The sequence below is a fragment of the Phocoena phocoena genome, chromosome 8, assembly GCF_963924675.1.
Source record: "Phocoena phocoena chromosome 8, mPhoPho1.1, whole genome shotgun sequence".
Taxonomy (NCBI): domain Eukaryota; kingdom Metazoa; phylum Chordata; class Mammalia; order Artiodactyla; family Phocoenidae; genus Phocoena; species Phocoena phocoena.
In genome coordinates this window covers 82,454,405-82,475,229 of record NC_089226.1, presented here as the reverse complement: position 1 = coordinate 82,475,229, position 20,825 = coordinate 82,454,405, and the positions used below count along the sequence as shown (strand labels likewise).

General features: G+C 40.0%; 1 protein-coding gene across 2 annotated transcripts in view; it reads left to right on the top strand.

Annotated features, from left to right (window-relative positions):
- Positions 1-20,825, top strand: part of MPPED2 (metallophosphoesterase domain containing 2) — a 171,787-nt gene that overhangs the window by 85,395 nt on the left and 65,567 nt on the right. For both annotated transcript variants that reach the window (XM_065881902.1, XM_065881903.1), the window contains one exon: positions 2,828-3,053. In XM_065881902.1, coding sequence (XP_065737974.1) covers positions 2,828-3,053 — 226 coding nt within the window. The remainder of the gene's footprint in view (positions 1-2,827; positions 3,054-20,825) is intronic.

The window sequence follows — 20,825 nt, the reverse complement described above, 5'->3', positions numbered from 1 at the left end:
TTTATATACCAAAATAGAAAAATGAAAATAGAAATGAAAAATGAAGCCATATATCATTACTTGCACTGTTGTGTTTTTCCAAATATGCATTTGTAGAACATACAAAACTACTTGACATTTTGTCAGAAGTTCATCTCTATTCCACCTAAAATAATCTTGTATCTTACCAATAGAACATATACCGTGTCTTAGGAAAGATAGAACTGGTTAGTTGGTAGAATTCTTTAGGTCATTCAAAGCAAGAATTTTTCCACATTAGAATAACTGCACTACGGCCTTGGTTTTTTATTGAGGCAGGTCAGCTTCGATGGCCTGATTTGAATAAAATGGATAAAGGCAGGCACCTCTTTGTCTGACAATTTTAAAATAATGCTATTTGAATAACGAGAAGTTAGAGAGCCTTCCAAATTAATCTAGTCCGGAAAAAACCAAAAATGCCATCAAGTAACAGGACAATTTGCATATAAAACACAAAGGTTGGCAGATTAGATGAAAGGTCAGTTCAGCAAAAAAAATATGTCAGACAATCTCATAACATAGGTAACAGAGGATGGAAGTTGGAAACTACTATTGGATTCTCAGAAAGAGATGAGTTTGTTGGCAATGTGTAAATATCATCACGATTTTCTGTGGCTGTTCATTTTGGTGGCTACTTCTTAATGCTGAGTCTCCAAAATTTGATTTAAAAGACACTGAAGAGGCTGTCTTCCTGAGAAAGATTTACTTTGCAGCAGTTTTACTTTTTTTTTTTTTCTTAACTGATCTGAAGGGGAGAGATGTACTTCCTTCACCTTGTTTCCCAGTCTCACCCATTCCATCCCTGAACCAAATCTCTGAAATGGAAAAAAACAAGAAACCAAGGCCTCTTGCAAGAGCAGTGGTACATAAAGACAGGGTTTACAGCGAGTCCATCATCATGAATGATTAAAGGAGGACCAGCAGCTAAAGCATGACTTGTACCAATAGAGTTGCTCAAAGGTTCACGCAGGTAGGACCTGCCTTGGAGCAGATTACTGTCCAGGAAAACATTTCAGCCCGTTCCGGCCTTGGGAGCACAGGTGAGTCTGGGGATGCAGTATCAGGCCAGTGTGTTCACAGAGCCATGATGTTGAAATTGTGGGGCATCTCAAAAACTTCCAGCGTGTGCAGTACTGGGAATTTGCAGGCTTCTTAATACATCTTTCATCTGTATTTTAAGTGCAGGGAGTTGTGCAAAATATCATCATTCTATCCAAGTAGCTTGCAACATACATCACAGTCTTATTGCCTTATGCTAGTGCAGATTATAAGCTCTGCGCATTTAAGAGAGGCTTCGTATTTTCTATGAGCTCTTCACTGTAGCCTTGCAAATAACTGAGGCCAAAGGCATTTCACAGAGCATTGTGGGCTAATAATCAAGGATATCTGTTGATGCTTGGCCACAATGTTTTCGGTTTCATCTTTCTGCAGTGTTGTTTTCTGACTGCTTTCACCTCTCTCCTAGGTCTCCCCCTTAACCCACATGCTATGTATACAATTTTAATACTTTTATTAAATTTTAAAAATTTAATAATTTTAAAAATTTTATACAATTTTTCAGCAATTTGCATTGCTGAAATCCAAGTGGGCCTATGACAAAACTTGCCTTCCCTTCCAAACAATATAATTCTCTCCCCCACTATAAGCTTCATTAATTGAATCATTGATTCTGGCTTGCTGGTAAGGACCAATTCTTACAACAAATGTATCCAATTTCCTGCTAGTGGTAACTTTCATTCTTCCTGGAATAGCAGGCAACATTAATTTTGCATTGGACCTAGGAGTCTCAGGAAGCTGGAATTATAGGCACCATCGTCCCGCCCTTTTCCTCCTCAAAATAAAATGAAATAAAATAAAACGAGCAGCTGCCCAGTGGTGAGGCTTGAGGGATGGATAATGACAAAGAAGAGAAAAAGGCATTAATTTCAGGATGGGGGCAGCTGCCCGGCACTATCTCCCTTTGGATTTTGGTTCTTATAGCATCACGGTGAGTTATTAATATGTATGGTCTGTACTTTACTCAAACATTATAAATCTATGCAGAAGTCTGGTGTTTGGGTTTTCCTTTATAGCTTTCATTCTTCTTCCCAGAATTATCTCATTTTGATCGGGAAACTTCTGCATAAAAAACACACATGGAGAACTCACATTTCCATACCATAAATATTAAAAGGGGGTTAAGCTTTACAGTTTCTTCTCCCACCCCAACGGGAGGAAATTTAGCCTTCTAATCAGGGGGCCATTCTTAATGTTCTTTTTATTCGCAAGCCAAAAGGTAAACTTTAACTTGCCGTATGAAATTGTACTGTGTAGTTCCTTTCATTTATGTAAATTGTGAAATGTTTGGCTATGCCATGTCTTTTGTATGAAGCTTATACTAAAAAATCTTAGCAGTTATCTGAGTTGTTAAGAATAGTTGGTCGGCTTATTTTTTAAGGGTCAAAACCAAGTCCAGACCTTTTTAAGGCTCGTGATTAAAGTACGTTTTGCTGGATAATTATAAAGTATGGATCCGTCACAGTGTGGATTCATCACAGTGAATCTGTAGCAGACAGAAAAGGGAAATGAAACTAGCAAACTTAATGTCTCCTTAGTAGCTTTTTAGCTTCTGAGCAGCTTCCTATCTCCCGTTTATTGTCATTTTTGTTAGCATAAAAAAGTCGTCATAAATTTCGGTTCCCATGGAAATAGAAAGGAATGCGTGAGCTATTTCATTTGGGGATACTGTCTGCTAACCACGCAGTCTCTGCAGTTGTACTTCGTGATGGGAAATGTACATGCTAATTGGTGCTTTTTTTTCTTATTTCAGGAAACCTGCCATATGAATATAAAATAGTGATTGCTGGGAATCATGAACTGACATTTGATAAGGAATTCATGGCAGACCTTGTTAAACAGGACTACTACCGTTTCCCCTCTGTGTCCAAATTGAAACCAGAGGACTTTGACAACGTTCAGTCCCTCCTGACAAACAGTATTTACTTACAAGACTCGGAGGTAACGGTGAAGGGATTCAGGATATACGGTGCACCTTGGTAAGTGTTCATTCCAACAGTCTTCCCCTCTGTTTTTTTAGCTCAGCACTCAGAAAGCATGGTTCTGGCTTAGGTGCCTTAAACCAAAAGGATAAAGATGGAGAGAAACCTTTTGGCTGTATTTAGAACATAACACATATTTTGGCACTGCTGCAAAACACGATGCTTGTTGTTTTCATTGTGATGCAGATTTCGTTAGGCAAGATCAATGGGAGCATGGCTTTGGTAGATACGTGTCTGTTTGTGTGACCGGGGCTGCATGTGTGTCTGTGGGACACAGAAGGATTTGGTGGAAGGTCACTGTGTTACCCTTCATGCAGGTTCAGCCACTCTGAACATTCCATCAGCCTACGTGACTCGTTCCCTTCTCGTTTTACATTGGAAGCACTCATAAAATATCTTGTTTACATTAGAGTTTCTCAAATCTTGCTACACATCAGAATCACCTGACCAACTCTGAAGAAATACAGATTTTGAAGCCATATCCCCCTGAGACTCTGATTCTCCTTCCTGAGGTGGAGCCCAGTGACCTGTATTTTTAAAGCTCCCCAGACAAGACTGAAGCACAGACACAGTTTGGAAGTTACCGGTTGAGAGCTCAGTCCTAGAATTCTCAGTACTGAAATTCTCAGCTCTAGAAAACTTGAAGCAGGTGTGTATTCCTTGGGACCAGACAAGGAAACATTTTGACCTTGGCTCTATCAGTTGTCAGTTGTCTGGTTTTGAAGAAGTTAATTCATAGAGAAGGAACCTCAGTGAAAATAATACCTACTTTTAGAGGGTTATTATGCGGATTAAATTAGGTGATGTTTGCAATGGATTGAGAAGAGCGCCTGGTGATTTGCTTAGAATAACAATTACCATTTTTGAGGCCTTAGCTCTGCCACGAGATATTTATGGGAACTTGAGCAAGTCACTTAGCCTCTAGAGCCAGTTTTTTCATCTCTAAAATGGGAGTGTTAGATCAGAAGGTCAGTAGCAGAGGAGTCTTGGATTTTTCTTTATTTGCTTTCTTACTTTTTGAGAGCCCTGTGTGTATATAGAGCAGAGAAACTAATCTTTACTCACTTAACCTGAAAAAGTATCCCAGTCCTGCCTTAGGAGTTGCGGATAAGGCTGGAAAAGGACAGAGTGAATTCAGATTGGCCACCCCACTCAACAGTTTGGATTGTCTTCTGTAAAAGAGAAAGTTGAGATATTTCCTGTCATTTGGTTTTCTAGCCAAATTTGGTTTTCATCAGTCCAGAAGGACTGATGAGTGGATACAGGAAGTATATTTCCGTTTAAAATCAACCTGACCGTGATTCTGAACTCTTAATTGAGTACTTAACCAAATGTCAGGCACTAGGTCCTTTATACCTATTATCTCATTTTCTTCAAGCTACCTTTAAGAGACAGACACTATTGTGATTCTCATCTGGCAGAGGAGAAAACTCGGGCACAGAAAGGTTAAGTAACTGCTCAAGAATCACACGGATTCTAAGTGGTAGCATCCTTATTTCAGTCCGGCTGCAGGGTACATGGTATGCCTGAGGTGGTGGTGGTAGTGCTGTGGTAATTGGTGGTTATAATCTGCAGTGTTTATATCCAGCTTTATGAATGCACGTCAATTAGTTCTTTTTATATGTGACAAGGTGGTAAAGGGCAAGAGAACAAACAGCAGAAATTAGCCCTATCAAACAATAATCTGAAAGCTGATCTTGGGGTAATGTAGGATGTCGATATCAGCATTTCTGGGTAAAGGGCAGGAGAGAGAGAGCTTTTTCAGCTTCACAGCTCACTTCTTAATGACTATGCAGTAGTTGAGAAATGACCTCTAATTGGCAGAGAAGCTCTACTTGGAGTTGAGATTATTTTTTCAATGATTTAAGATGATTTTTGAAAAATCTTCAGAGCCCAGAACATTTAAGCCCACTCCTGACCAGACAGGACTTTCAGAGATTCCCTGGATTGATGGTTGTTGGTGTGATGACAGCAAGCTTCCTCTATTATCTGAGCAGGTCCAGATCTGTTTAGGATAGGGTTTAGCTCAACCAGATTATGGCTGTGATGCATGAGGGAGTGATTTTGAATTCCGAGGCAGATCGTGTAGCATCTCAAGAAATAACAAAACATAATAGTTCCAACATGGGAAGTAATGGGGCGTAATTTGGTTTTGGTGGTGGTACAAACTTCGGACAAAGTTTATGTCTGAACTGGATTGATCTCATTCAAAATGTTTTATTTTAATATTGGAGAAACTGGTAAAGTCAAGAAAACATTCAGCATTAGTCTTCTAAAATGTTACCCTGAAGTTGTTTTTTACACACAGTTTATTGGGATTTCTAGAAAGTTTGAACTATTTCCTTTCTTTTTACAATGAGGGAGATCTTTAAATGGAATTTACCTCACCCATAGGAATTGTTGATACTTTGTCTTTTTACCAAGAATACAGGGGTTGATGAAAAGGAAAGTGCAATTTTGTCATATTTTTATGATGAAAATTAGTATTAACATTTAAAAATGATAATTAAAATAGTTAAAAAAATAATATTCTCAGAACTGCTGTAATCTGAACATTGATTTAGGAATGCCTATGTTAGCATTTCTATGCAAGGAGAACAGATTTTCCCATTTCTACTACTTATTTATTCAGCCTTGGGACCCTGGGCATTTTTCTGAATGTCTCCATGCCTCCGTTTTCTCATCTCGAAAGTGAGAAATAGCAATATTACTTCTCTCTCATGGTTGTTATAAGTGAGTTCATGCATCCGCAGCATGCAGAAGACTTCCTGGCATAGAGTAAGTACTGGATAAGTGTTAGCTATTACTGATGTAGCAGGGTTGGTGTTTCCAATGTACTTTGTACCTTTGTCCACCTTCACATGGAGACAATTGCACTAGGAGTCAGATGGGCTGGCTTCTAGCCTTAGTTCAGTCTCTCTGATTGCACAACAAATCCCTTCTCTATTTTGTAAAACAGGGGTAGTGAGGTCTGCCCCACTTTCTCTCTGATGCCACTCACCTCAATAGTCACCAAAATTAGAATCTTTAAAGAGCATACATATTTGCGGGCATGCTTGATTATTTTAATATCTTGTACAATTTTTAGCTTCTTTCACTATTAAGAATTTGACTGGAAGCAAATCTGGCGGGGCGGGGGGCGCAGAATTTATACTAGAGCTGCTACTCGTCTCCTATGAGACATAAGGATTTTCCATCCTAAGATTCACACATAGGTGGACACCTGCTTAGTAACCCATTAGATACTCCAACTCCAAAATAATGTGAATGGTTTTAACTTTGATTTCCATGCTTTTCCTGTAACTTTTCTGGAGGGAATATTAAGTTCTGATTTACTGATATTGCTAGTGGTTTTCATTTAAAAACAGAAATCAAAATAAGAACCTTGATACTAAGGATTTCCATCCTGTCACAGGTTTCTCAAAAGTAATTACCATCTCTGTGATAAACCATAATGGAAAAGAATATAAAAGAAGAACGTCTATATGTGTATCACTGAGTCACCTTGCTGTACAGCAGAGATTGCCACAACTTTGTAAATCAGCTAGACTTCAATCAAAAAAAAAATGTTTTTTTAAGTAATTGCTGTCTGACCAGGGAGAGAGCTTATTAACTCATGTATTTACAAAATGTGGATTGTGACTCAGTTTCACTCTAAACAAGGTGTATTAGCTCATATTCATTACACGTTTATAACTTGTAGCACCGCTGAAAGCTTCCTAAAGACCAGAGAGAATTAACGCAGCGTCTCCTAACTTACAATTTAGGAGGACTTTGTATGTGGAAAATAACTTACAACAATCCTGAGCGGTCATGTGTGTTTGCAATTGGAGGACCCTGTCGTGCCAATTAGATCAGCAAAGAAGAGGGTTTGGATGTGGTTTGATGGGTCTGGGAAAATCCAACGGCCTACACTGAAGAAGTTGTAAATGGGGTGCCTTATCCTGGAAGAAAGGTGCTCCCTTGGAAGGAAGGCAAGAGTTGACCCGTTCCCAAGGGGCAGCCTGGCCTCAGGAGGCCTTCCACCCGGTTCTGTGGCTTCTGTATGTATTCCTTCGGCACCTCATTCTTCCAAGAATCGTGAAGAAAGGAGTCAGGCATGATGTACTGTCATGGGACTAACAGTTCAGTCACAGCTTTTCTTAACTTCTCCTGTTACACTTTTCCCTCCCTCTCTGGGGGACAGAAGAGGGTCTTGTGTGGCCTAGCAGTTAGATCTGCCCAGGACTTTGCTCTCATAGCGGCACAGCTCGTGGATTTCTTGTATCCCTTGTGTTGATTTTTTTGCCACCGAGGTGCTTCCTGATCTCCTTTCGTGATCACTTTCAGCTTTTGATCCCAAAAATGTCTTTTCCAAAGGCTGACTGTGGTCAGAAAAAGGAGACAAAATTCTAATCTGTCAAATATCAACCACAGATATTTGTGCTAATTCACTGTTTGTCTGGTCAGGGTGGAGGGGAGGTGGCGTTTTGAAATCATCTCTGTATTTTTGGTTACTGGATCTGTAGCCAGCATTTTAGTGCAAGTAGATTTCCATAAACTCACTCATGGGACTGGGTATTTAAAAATCGACTGGCCCCTTCTTTTTTCTGATTTCAGTTGCTCTTTGGCTACTAAGATACTTATGTAGAAAAAAAAATTCAGGTGCAAACAGATCAGCAGCCAAGCCGCAAAAAGTAAAAAAGAAAAGTCTGTCTTTGCTCCGACCTGAGTGTGGCAGTTGTATTGTTCAGCAGTGTACCTTGTTCCCCTCCTGAACAGAAACGCACAGCTCGTCTCCTATGACTTGTAATGAACATGAGCGGCGCTTTCCAGTGTCCAGGAATTTGATCTCTACGCTGACCAAGGGGTCAGGAACAAAGAGCACACTTTCTCGTGTTAGAGTAGACCCAGGTGTAATTTGTCAGATTTAGTAATTGTAGAGGAAGTGCCTTAACTTCTGCAGCAGGAAAATTAGATCGAGCCTGGACAGCGTAATTCTAAAATGGCTGAAATAGCAAGAGAGAGTCCATTGAGCTGCATTTTCAAAGGAAGTGTGTGCAGGATATTTTTTTTTTCCCTTCCTCTCTCCCCCTCATTTTGGATCATCAACGTGTTGGCTTTGTCCATTCCTTCAGATGTAATTTTCTCAGCGTTTTTCAAAGTGGGAGTTAAGCGTTGATTCCATCCTCTGCAGCCTTTATAATTGTGTTTGCAACCAAACAGCTTCAAGGTTGCTCACGTTGCCTTGTTCTGATCAGCACAATGGTACTGTAAGTTTACCCTGTCAGAAAGCTTCAGATATTTTTATTTCCAACTATAAGGTTTGTAATGCATCATGTATTTCGCTGACAGTCTTCAAGTTCTTGCAATAGCGAAAAAATTAACAGCAGATACTGAGTGAGAGGATGAGAAAACCAATTGGCAACTCATGATAGAATTCAGATCTGGGGATGGGTGGAATGGGCTCATTTATTTTATTTTCAAGTCATACTTAGTAATTAACTTGGGCCAAAAAGAAAAAAGGGAAGAAGAAGAAGAAAAGAAAGAAACATCTCCACGTTCAGCAGGAAAGTCCTTTCACACTAAAGAACAGGACTGTACGAACAACACTGATTCTGTGCCACGATTTCAGGGATTCCAGCTTTTATTCAGGAGGGCTCAGGAAGGTATTGGCGCAGAAACAGGTCTGTGTGTGTGTGTTAAACAAATACGCACTCTCCTTCTACATGATTCTGTTCCAGGGCCCAGGCTAACGTTTCATTTTTCTTGGCGTGAGGCCCACGGACTCTCCCATTCTGAAACCTGTGGCGGGTCCGTCCTGCTCTAGAATTACAGGCTCTGTTTACATTTTCGCCTGCCTCAGAATGCAGCTGACTGCTCTGAAAGCTGCACGGGATCAGCTTCATTTCTGGTTTAACAACCGCGCTGTTTATTTGGAAAAGGAGAAAGCAAACCCTGTCCGCTTGCTTCCTACCTCCCATTGCTAGCCATATCAGCACATACCTTGGCAAAAGCTGGTTTCTGCGGAGTTTAGGACGTTGGAGGCAACTCATACCTTTCCGCCTGCTTGTCGTGTGCCTTTAGCTGATGTGTTGGTGGTGGTCCTATAGACGAATGTGGAGAGGGGTATAGAAGTGTTCCCGGGCATTCAGTTATGCTTAATATCAGCCATTGGCATAATTTAAATTTTTGCCTGCACATTCAGAGAGACCAACTCAATTAGCAAACGACGATAATAAACTTCTATTTGGATGATATATTTCACTTAGAGAGCTTGTACATGTGTTATCTCCTTTGGGCTTCACAACAATTCTAAATAATTAAAACTTAAAACCAATTCTAAACGATTCAAAGGCAAAGGGCATGTATTCATAATAATTATTAATACTAGCCAGCATTTACAAGTGCTTGTACGTCGTGACAGTGCTGCCTGGTGTTGCCTCCTATCGACAGAAGAAACCAAGGTCGAGTTTTGGCAGAAAAGGCGACTTGCCCAAAGTTAGTTTGGGGAGAAACAGGACTAGAATCCCACCTTCCTTTGCTGAGATCTTGAGGCCGAGCTGGGATATCCTAGTAACCGCACATGTCACTCTACTCCTTGACCTGAGGCAACTCAGGAAGTGGCCACTTAGAAGCCTTGGCTGTTCCCATCTAGTTGCAAAAAGGACACACAGAAATCCAGGCCAGTCCTCTCAGGAGCTCTCAGCTTCAGTGTTGGGGTGCTTGAAGGGGGGGGACAATGGGATGTTGGGGGGACAGAACAAAAGATTGATCTTTTGCACGGTGTGCTCCAGAGCCTAGGGTTTAAAAAATGAAGATCTATACCTGTGCGTCATAAGACATGGATCAGCTCCTCTGGTGTTTCTGTTCCATGGCGACAACTTCCGTTTCCTCTGCACTCACGTTAGAGGGGCAAGTATCGGGTGTACATGGCTATTTCCCTCTGAAGCACCAAGGAGCAGCTGAGAGACACGGCAGCCCCGGGCACATGCACCGAGAAGGAAGTGCTGACCGTGCTTCCCCACGGAAGTCGGGCTGGTGTGGACCCACACACCATGCTCCAGGCAGACCTGGACTTCCACGATGAGACCCTGCCGGCTTGCTGCTGGGTGTTCTTTCATTTTCTCATGTTACACTGACAGGTTCCTTTTTAACCCAGAGTTGCTGCTGGTGGAGGGAAGGAGAGGAAACAGTGGCTCTAAGCTCCACAAGGGCGGGGACCCTGTCAGCTTTGTTCTCCATGCATACCCTAGGCCAGCCCAGGGCCTGGCACACAGTGGGTGCTCAGTCCGTTTCTGCTGAATGAATGAATGAATGAATGAGGGTGGTAGTGGTAAAGATGTGTCTGTGGCTGCCTGACTGAAGGTCTACACCTATGAGACAGCCAGTTGCAAAAGAAAAAACATTTCCAAGACAAGATCAAGCATAGCCATGAATCTGCAAGGACAGCTAGAGATGGTAGAACAAAGTGGGACCAAACAAAGCACTAACCTACGTCCCTGAGCTCTTCATGAACATGTCTAGATCCTTCCCGAACATTCGGAAAGATAGAGTGCACGGCATCTCTCCAGGTGAGCATGGTCAGGGAGCAGTGGGACAGACCTACCTAGAAGGCAGCGAGAATTTTCAAAGAAAGGCTCAAACAGTATTTTTAGACTCTTAATTGTTATTTCTGTACCTCATTTGCCTTATCCCCATGCTCTGAGTAGCTACAGAAAGTTCTATTAGATTTGGAGACTACGTCTTCAAGCTACAGTAAAAGCAGCCAGTGTAAAGTGTGAGTTTGGTTGGAAGCTAAACCGAGTGGGCCCTCAGAATGTCCTTTGGACGTTAGAAACTAGTTATTAAACATGTAGTACTCTCTTTTCTCAATGGTTGAGTTCTCAATGGTTGAATTCTTTGAGTTGAATTAAAGCCATACAGATTCTGTACCATTTATTTTCAAGCTATTTGGCAAACATGTATTTCTTATTTAATCCTTTGACTTGTGAGTGTAATGTGAATTTCTGCAGCTATTACCAGGTGGTGAGCCCACTGGCGTCCCTTTGACAGTTGTGACCCATATTTGCCAGGTTCCAGGCACTGCTGCTGCTCTGCCTTCCTGCATACATTTACCCTATAGCTCAGGTGCGCTCACAAGGAAGTCCAGGTAACTACACAGGTAGGTTCCTTGAATCCTCCTGATGATCCGTAGTGAGGGTGAATGGGCTTCGGAGCCCACAGCTTGGAGGTTGCCACTTCTACCTAGTGCTCCATTTTTGCCGGGAACCTCACCTGCATGGCCTCAGGTCGCCCCTTTGCCCTTTTTGGTGAGTCTGCCTGCTGCCAGAGTTGTTTCATAACAGAGTCACGGCGATCAAAGCCATGCTGTGTTCTGCGCTCGACAGGGGAAAGGCCCTGTGCCCTTCTAGGCTGCTCTGTAAGAGGGCCATCAGAGGATGTCACTCAGCTTCCCAGAGAGTCACCTGTATGCCCGTGGGAGGCTTGTTGGGAGACAGGACTAAAACATGCTGTGCTCAGGGACATCCCTCTGACAGTGAAGGGTTTGTTGAAACTGGCTGAGCTCTTCTTGCTGATTCCCTCTTTCCTTAAAACATCAGTTCCTCAGGTTAACAAACTTCTGGCTGGGCCTCCCCAGCAGGGAGACACCCCCTGAAAGGTCTGATCCCCAGGCTGGACATAGCTTGAACAGCTGCAGCCCTGTTCTACCTACTCTCGGGGGAAGCAGTGTGTGTATAGAGGCCTCAGGCTTTACCCTTTAGAAGCAGCTGTCCCCAGTGAGCTTGTGTCTCATTTTTATCATTTAGAACTCATTTACCTTCTTAAGCAAGTTGTTTCATCTCTGAGCCACAGTTTCATCTGTGAAATGGGTATGCAAAGAATAACAACTACTATTCCTTAAGCATCACCCACATACAGGTATTTTACGTAAAATAGTTTTTAAGCTTCACAGCCACCCTGTAAAGAAAGTAATACTTCCCCCATTTGGGACATGATAAAATTGAAGTTTTATGATGAAAATAGAGAAGTTAAATAACTACACTAGGACAGTCATTTCCTAAGTAGCAGAACTGGAAGTCTAACCTCAAAGCCTTAATTTTTTCACTGCTCTGTGTATGTTTCGTGGGATTAAAAGGCGATCGTGTATGTTAAGTTCCTGGCACTCAGTAAATGCTCAATAAATAGTATTTTCTTCCCTGGAAAGTAATAGTTGTGTAGTTTTGTGATGGCTCTTTTTGTTTGTTTGTCTGTCTGTTTTCTTGTCTTTTTTTATGGTGGTATATCAGGGTGGAAGTGGAGAAGCAAAAAGGGACAGAAAGGAGGTGAATAAAAAACTTAGTCTAGGAAAACAGTTACCCCTATGTGTGTGTGTGTGTGTATGTGAGGGAGGTGGGGAGAGAAAAGAATTTTTAAAAGCAAACATTGTATGGTTTCATTGCACAGCAAGTTGCTAATGATCTGGATAAGTGGAAACCATTTAGGAAAGGAACCCCATATATCGGCAGCATGTGGTCAAAGGACGTGGAAGAGTGAATAGATGTCTGTTAAATGAAGACATATGGGGCATTTTAAGGTCACTTACATGGAGCATCATTTTAAATGTATGAGTAACGCTTGGTACTGGTTTTCACCCAGGAAAAAAATAAAGGTAATCTTGGATGGGAACTATAAATTGAAAGTGGAATGTTCTGTGAGGGCTGCTCAAACAGGAAGTTAGTGGCAAATCGGAAAGCTTTTGGATTAGCAGAATGTGTCTGCATTCTGTGAAGAGCAGAAAAAATGAGTTTGAAAATCTGCTTTAATTCAGGAGAGGATATAGGAAGGTTGTTTTGCGCAAATATGAGAAAAGATCAGCTAGGTTAAAGTGTAAATACAATTACCGTTACTAACAATGTCCAAGTATGAAACTTGCAGCAAAAAATGAAAAATAAATGAAGAAAAGCACCTGGTATATAAAACCTAATGTCTGGCATGGTAGCTTTAGGATGGATCACATTTTTTTAAAAACGCAGTGCTAACAGGGAGATCAGCTCGGTGCTTTATGGCCACCTAGAGGGGTGAGATAGGGAGGGTGGGAGGGAGACCCAAGAGGGAGGAGATCTGGGGATATATGTATATGTATAGCTGACTCACTTTGTTATAAAGCAGAAACTAACACACCATTATAAAGCAATTATACTCCAATAAAGATGTTTTTTAAAAAATTTAATTTAATTTTTTAAAAAAACAGTGCTAAAATTTCATAGAACCTACAGTAAATCAACATTGTTGAAGACTAAGTAAAACCAATGCTATGTGTGTAAAGGAAAAAAAAGAGGTCAGAGCTGACACACTGATTTTCCACCTTCTCCTAAAATTTGTTATGAACTTCTTTTGCATATGATGTACAAAATGATGGCACATAAAACTAAGTGCCTCTGATGCCTGCCTGGCTCTATAACTGGAGATGACTGTTTCTCTCACTACATTTCAAGCTACTTTATGCAATGAAATGATGGGACATATCAATTTTAATTCTAAATCCAGTAAGGTATGCTGACTTTCCGTGCCACACAAGACTCCATAAGCAATGGGAAGTAGCTTAAAGCATCATAATTCCAGAAATAGGATTATCAAAAACAGAAACTAGGGGGAAAAAAAGTTTTTATTGTCTTATTGATTTAAAAGTCCAACCCCTCAAATCACTAGGCCATAACTGGGGCCTCTATTTTCGTTTTGAATCAAGAATTAATAGAAAAAGCCTTCTTGCTTTGATCTTTTCAGAACGAAATAAAAGCTGTTAGACTAAAACCTAATCAGAAATGGTTGGAAAAACTAGTTGGAAACAGGCTGTTGGGCTATTATTAGCCACCTCCCCACTTTTTTTTTCTTTCTTTCCTTGGGTGTTATGACTTAACAAGAAATTGTGGAAAGGACATTTGTTTAAGAAATTCAACTCAAATTCGTGAGTTTTGCTTTTATATTTAAATATATTAATATGTAGGAAGCACTTGAGAATGAGGATTTTAGGCTGTGTTTATGAGGCCTCTGTTACTAAACATTTTTTAATGCTTCCCTATTTTTCAGATGAAACAGCGAAGACTAGTTATTTTTCTTACCCAAATTCAGCTTCTCCCTTAAAAAGATATAGTAGTTCTGTACAGGGAAGTACTTACCTGTAGGTCCTGCAGAATGAATATGAAAAACGGGAGACCTAAGTGTGTACATATAATGCTGGCCCTGACCTTTGTGCTTTTAAATAGCTCTTACCAGAGGCGAATTCTGCATGGTTTGCTGGCTTACAGAGCAGCTTCAGAGGCAGGCCCAGGAGAGGTGAGGGAATTTTCAGGGTATTGAAGTGCCTGCCTACATTCAAACACACCATATGTGCCATTCAGTACTACTCTTAAAGGGAAAATCTGATATTAAGGAGGGTATTGGTTTTTAAGGTTATTTGTTATAGAAGTTGCCTCTGTAGAGTTTGAACTCTGTTCTGAAAAGCCTGAGAGAAACAGGATCACTTCGTTGGAAATTTTGAAGTTTGGCTGGCCTGTAAACCACAGGCTTAACCATACGCTAAAGTCATTTCTGAGGTTTTGTAACTGTTGATACTTATGATTTTCATTATAAATGTGTTTTTACTTTGTTGATTGTTGCAATAAACAGAATCATTGGATTACTGATAGAGCAGAATACAAATATGCCAGAGAAAATCCATTTTCTTTGTCCATTGACTCAAATAACCCTTCTTGTGAATGAGACCAAAAAAACTTGTCTTTCTGGGTTTTCTACAAGTGAGAACAGAACAACAACAAAAAAGGTGAGAGGAAAATAGCTATTGCAGAATATCAAGGGTAGAAATCATGCAAAAAGTAGACATCTCAATTCCTAAAGATTATGTTTTCCAAGCTGTGTAAACTCTCTTCAGTTAATCGGACACTCACATGAATAAAAACTTTACCATTCCAGTGAAAATTCATCCATTCACCTGGTTTTGGTCATTCAAGAATTAGCATCAGACATCAGAGAACAGTGGTATGTTTTTCTTCTTACATGTAGCAGTAAGCTTTTCACAAGCTAAATTCCCACCAAAAATATACAGAGGTATCAATAGCGTCACAGAAAAATGTATATACATATGTAGAGAAAATGAAAACCGAAAGGTAATACACCACAAGTATAACAATGGTTTTCTCTTATGAATTGTTCTTTCTTTCATTCTACTTGTCTGGGACTTTTATGTGTTCTTGCAGTGGGTAAGTTTCAATTTTACAGTCAGAAGAAAAGACCACATTCTCTAGCTGTAAGATGTATGCTAGGGGTAATTTGGACATTGACTCTCATTTTTTCTAACTTTGTGCCGTCGTCGTGTATCCAGTTCTTGCAGAGTTGTGGGCCTGCACATATGCTCACACTTCAGGGATTACCTGTGTCACAGGCCATTGCCAAAGATGGGGGGGTGGGCATGGATGTCTGTCCTCATCAACAAGTTCTGTGTGTGCCCTGCTGAAATGGAAAGATTCCCGGAAAGCAACAGAGCTGTGCTTCATTCCGCTGAAAATTTTTGTTTCCTCTTTTAAATCAGTCTCTCCCAAAGAAGGTGGAACCCAGATGGCTCATTTGGTGCTGGGGTGACTGACGGAACCCAGCCCTCTTTGGTGCTGCATTTTTGACTCACCCCACCCCGTGTGACTTGGGTCTGTGGGTCTGGCTTTACAGAATGCGACTTCAGTCAGGGAAAGCCTGGTGCCTACCTTTGCTTATTTGTATTCCAGTGCTGTGCCCTCCCCTCCTCTCGTGTGTCTTTGTTCTATTAATCTGCAAAACAGGGCTCGACTTGTGATTAGTCCTTGGAGCTTGTTTCTATTAATCAGCCTGCAAAACAGGTCGACTTGGACGCTTTTGTTCCAGAGCTTAATGTGTTCTCCTTGTCAGGCTGTGGTTCAGGCTGCTCGGTTTGCCTTAAATGGGACCAGGCAGTGAAATTTGGTTTTTATATGCTGATTGCATTGTCAAGAGAGAAAATACCATTTGAAAAGACAACAAGAAAATGCTAATGTAGAATTGTAGAGATGTGTTTTAGGAAAAGTTTACAGAAAATATAACTTGTGTAGCTTGGTTGTGTTGTAGGATACACTGCAGAGTGCAGTTGACTGGAACAGAAAATAAAGCATCATATATACTATGCGGTCAAGAAGTATGCTGTGCATCAAAGGTTGCCTATTAATAATAATTTTATGTGTATTTATGTGTAATTTTCTTTTGGTAACTTATAGTGGGAACAGCATCCTTTTCGCCACAATATTGAGGGATTATAAGAAGACCCAATACGATTTTGTGAGTTTCCTTTGCTCTTTTCTTCCCACCCTCCCTCTTGCTGAAGGACCTTGGCACAGATTAAAACTATTCTACCCGTTAGGTAGGGGGAAACGCTGTATCTCAATTTTGTTATCTTCTTTATCAAGGGACAAGCATTGACCTAACTGTGGAAGATAGAGTGTGGGTGAGCTGAGTGATGATTATAAACTGCTTTGTAAAATGCTCGTTATCACCATTTGAAAAATTCTGCTAACTCTAATGTGCGAAGGAGAAGATTGCTGGAAAAGAATTTTAATGTGTAACTTTTCCCAGTGACGACGATGCTATTGGAGAAAAACAGTTTCCTACCGGAAGTCATCTTTTACATCTCTAAAAATTTCTAGTGAATTTCAGTCTTCATTACTTGTGAAATAATGCCCCCTCTAAAAAAAAAAATAATAAAGAAATCTGTTGAAGTATATGCAAGGAGCAAACTGTCAGAGTCCCAAATTAAATTTGTCATCAGTGATAAATTTAGTGCTGTAAGATACTTTAATAAGTGCTTCAGCTTGATTTATTGGTTTTGTGAGTTACAAGAGTATATTATGTCTTGTACAGAACTTAGCAGAAGCAATTTCTGACTAGACCTTCCTTGATTAAAAAAAATGAAGTCTCATTTTAGTCGCGGTGGTAATTATTTTAGTGCCAAATTGGAAAGTAAGCACACTGCAGTTCTGTCATTAATATAAAAAAAGAAAGGAAAGAAAAAGAAAAACATGCCAAAGGGAAAACATTTGAAAGGTTCTGGTTCTTTATTTTTACACATACTTTATTTCCTTCGTGTACACTGGGTGTCTAGGCTGTTTTACTGGTTGGGACTTAAATTGCAGCCATCACACATATAATCACTAATGAGTGTCAGGATTCAGCTGCTAATTTGAAAGGCTTTGTGGCTCTTTCACCCCAGACACTAGCAGCTTCATTAGGCTCTGCTTTGTCCAACCTGACCTTTGCTGGCCTCTAGATCACAGCTAAATACCAACATTACACCAACACTCTCCCATTGAAACAGTCCAGACCTGATTCCTTTGGTGCATATCTTATCAGAATCTGCTCCTGACATAAACTTGGGTGCCTCATGCCGCATAATTAGGATTACATTCCCCCAAAGAGGCCCTATTTCCTCACACCCATGGGAGTGTTCAGTTTGATTGGAGATTTGAATTTTAGAGCAATTAGCAAATTTCTGTCCTTTTTTTTTTAAATGTTCTTTTAAAAGGCATAATTTTTAAATGTGTTTTTATGTGAAAAGCAACAAATTTTCTTTCCCCTTGGGAAAGGAAAACCCATACAATTTATTATTAATGGCATCAAATAAGAAAAAAGAAAAGGAAATCTAAACCTTTCTTTAGAGGTTTGTCTTTGGGAGTGCACTCTCCTTAAAAATCAAACCAGTGAGCAAGGAGGTGGCGGAGAGCTTTCTATTTGTTGTGCTCTTTTAAACATCCTGAGAAATAAAACGTTGGCATGATTTGTCAAGCTTTAGGTTGTCGGGAAGGAAAGCCTTTATTTCTCAGTGACATAGTTTAGATTCTCCTCCTGCTGTTCCCAATTCCCAGAGAAATTATTCTGCATTAATAAGTTTAAAATTTTACCCTGGGCTTCCCTGGTGGCGCAGTGGTTGAGAGTCCGCCTGCCGATGCAGGGGACGCGAGTTCGTGCCCCGGTCCGGGAAGATCCCACATGCCACGGAGCAGCTGGGCCCGTGAGCCGTGGCCACTGAGCCTGCGCATCCGGAGCCTGTGCTCCGCAACGGGAGAGGCCACAACAGTGAGAGGCCCGCGTACCGCAAAAAAAAAAAAATTTTTTTTACCCTATAGTTGCTATAAAGCAGTAGTCAGGTGGTGGTGTCTTTTGGCATGGTCTGTGACTATCAACTAGGAAAATAAATCCCTATAAACTTCTTTCTCATCAGATCCAGTCTTCCAAGCCAGGTCTCCAGTGATCTTATTTTGAAGTGGTTTGAATTCTCCTTCCTTTTTACGGAGAGTCATAAAATTAGAGATGGGCAGGAGCACTCTGATTGCATCACTTTTTCCACCCCTTTGGCCAGTGGCTCCCCTCCCTCCAGCATATTCCCTGGTGTTCCATTCAGCCTCGGTTAGGATACTAAGACCAGAGAGTCTTCTTGTTCAGTCCCCTCTGGGAAAATGTCCCACAGTCCTTGACATGTGGGTATGCTTTCAGGCATGCAAGCTGAAGTTTTCTCCATTTTAAGAATCCTCTGCATTCTTACCTTCAGTCTTTCTTCTTATTCCTTGACCCTCAGGAACTTTTCCTGTCTCGGTCAAACAGCCTGTATGTGTTGTGAACAAAGAAACAATCCACACATGCATGGTTTTGTCTTTTTATCCTCCTCATTCAAAATGACAGCATTATTTAGGGGATTTTCTCATTATTAACCATGTGTCTAAGATGTGCCTAAATTCGAATAGTCCATAAATTTTACCTATAAATGAATCTCATAAATCCTAAGCCATTTCATAGACCCTGTGGCCAGAGCTTCTCGGAATCTTGTTGGTATTGAGACTTTTCAGGAATATAGGATCAAGATGAGGACTCTGTAAAGTTTGTTTTTAGATGGACAAAATTAAATTCATCAAAGTCCTTGGTTCATGACACACTGTTATCATGGGCCTGTGCATATCCCTTATTATTATCGTGTTATTTATCCATTTATGAATAATGTAGTGAACATCCATTGACCCACACTACACAGCCAGAGAACTAGACTACTGACAATAATTTGTGTTTGCCTTTGTGCTTTCCCCTCTCTTACTGTTACGCCTTCCTTCTCCAGGTATACATTAATTTGAATTTTGTCTTCTCAAATAGCTACAGGAAAAGCGTTTGACTAATTTCAACATTCATTCATAAAAACTCTCAGCAACTAGGAGTAGAAAGGAACTTCATCTGATACAGGGTCACAACGTACTGTTAGCATCAGAGTTCATGGTAAATATTGAATGCTTTCAAACTAAGATCAGGAAAACGTAAGGCTTCTTGGACTCACACTTCTAGTCACCAATTTTTGGAGGCCCTAAACCGTATAATAAAGCACAAAAAAGAAATAAAAGGAATGAAGATTGTAAAGGAAAAAGTAAAATTGTCTCTTTTTTGCATGTGACATGGTTGTTAATTTAGAAAATTCTAAGGAATCGCTAAGAATCAAGAAGTAATAAGTACATTTAGCAAGGTTACAGGATAAAGGGCTAGTATATAAAAAGCAACTGCTTATTTATATACTAGCAACATAAAATTGAAAATGAAATTTTTTTAAATGTTAATTACAATAGTACCAAAACCATAAAATGGCAAGGGTAAATATAACAGAAGATCTGGAGTATCTTTTCACTGAAAATTAAACAATATTGCTGAAAGGATTAAAGAAGACTTAAACAAGTGAAGATATACTGTGTTTGTAGACTGTTCAGTCCTCCCCCAGTTAATCTATAGGTGCAACTTAGTCTACCGGCTGAGTCAAAATCTCAGCAGACTTTTGATTTTTGGAAATAAACAAGTTGATTCTAATATTTTTTTGAAAATGAAAAAAGAAGATCTAGGATAGCCAAAAGTAATTAAAAAATAAAAGTTGGTGGACTTATATTATCTGATATCCAGACTTACTATAAATCTTTTAATAATCAAAACTCTGTGATAATGGTGAAAAATAGACATATAGATCAATGGAAGAGAAAAAGGAGTCTGGAAACAGACTCACACATACATGGTCAAATGAGTTTTGACACAGTGCCAAGGCAATTTAAAGGGGAAACAGTAGTCTTCAATCAACTTGGACAAGTAAATGTCATATGGAAAACCTGGACTCATACCTCACACCATATACAAAAATAAATACAAAATAGATATTATACTGAAATAGAAAAAGTAATTCTATAAAACTTCTAGAAGAAAACTTAAAAGAAAATATTGGGATAGGCAAAGAAATCTTGGGCACATAAAAAGCATGAATCTAAAAGGAAAAAAATGACAAATTGAACTTTATCAAAATTAAAAACTTTTCCTGTTCAGAAAACACCATTACAAAAATAAAAAGGCAGTCCACAATCTGGGAGAACATATTCTCAACATATAAAGCTCACAATTATGTAAATCTCTATCCAGAATATCTGAAGCACTCCTACAGCTCAATAATAAGAAGACAAATAACCCAATAAATGGTCAAAAGTTTGAATTGTCTCTTCATAAAGAGATATATACAAATGGCCATTAAGCATACAGGAAGATATTCACCATGATTAATCATGGTGGACATGCAAACTAAAACCACAGTGAGATACCACAATGCACTGTGTAGAGTGACTAAAATTTCTGACAATACCAAGAGTTACAAGTGTGGAGCAACAAACAGAACTCTTACACACAGCAGGTGTGAATATAAAATGGTACAACATCTTTGGAAAACTTCTGGCCGTTACTTAAAAAGTT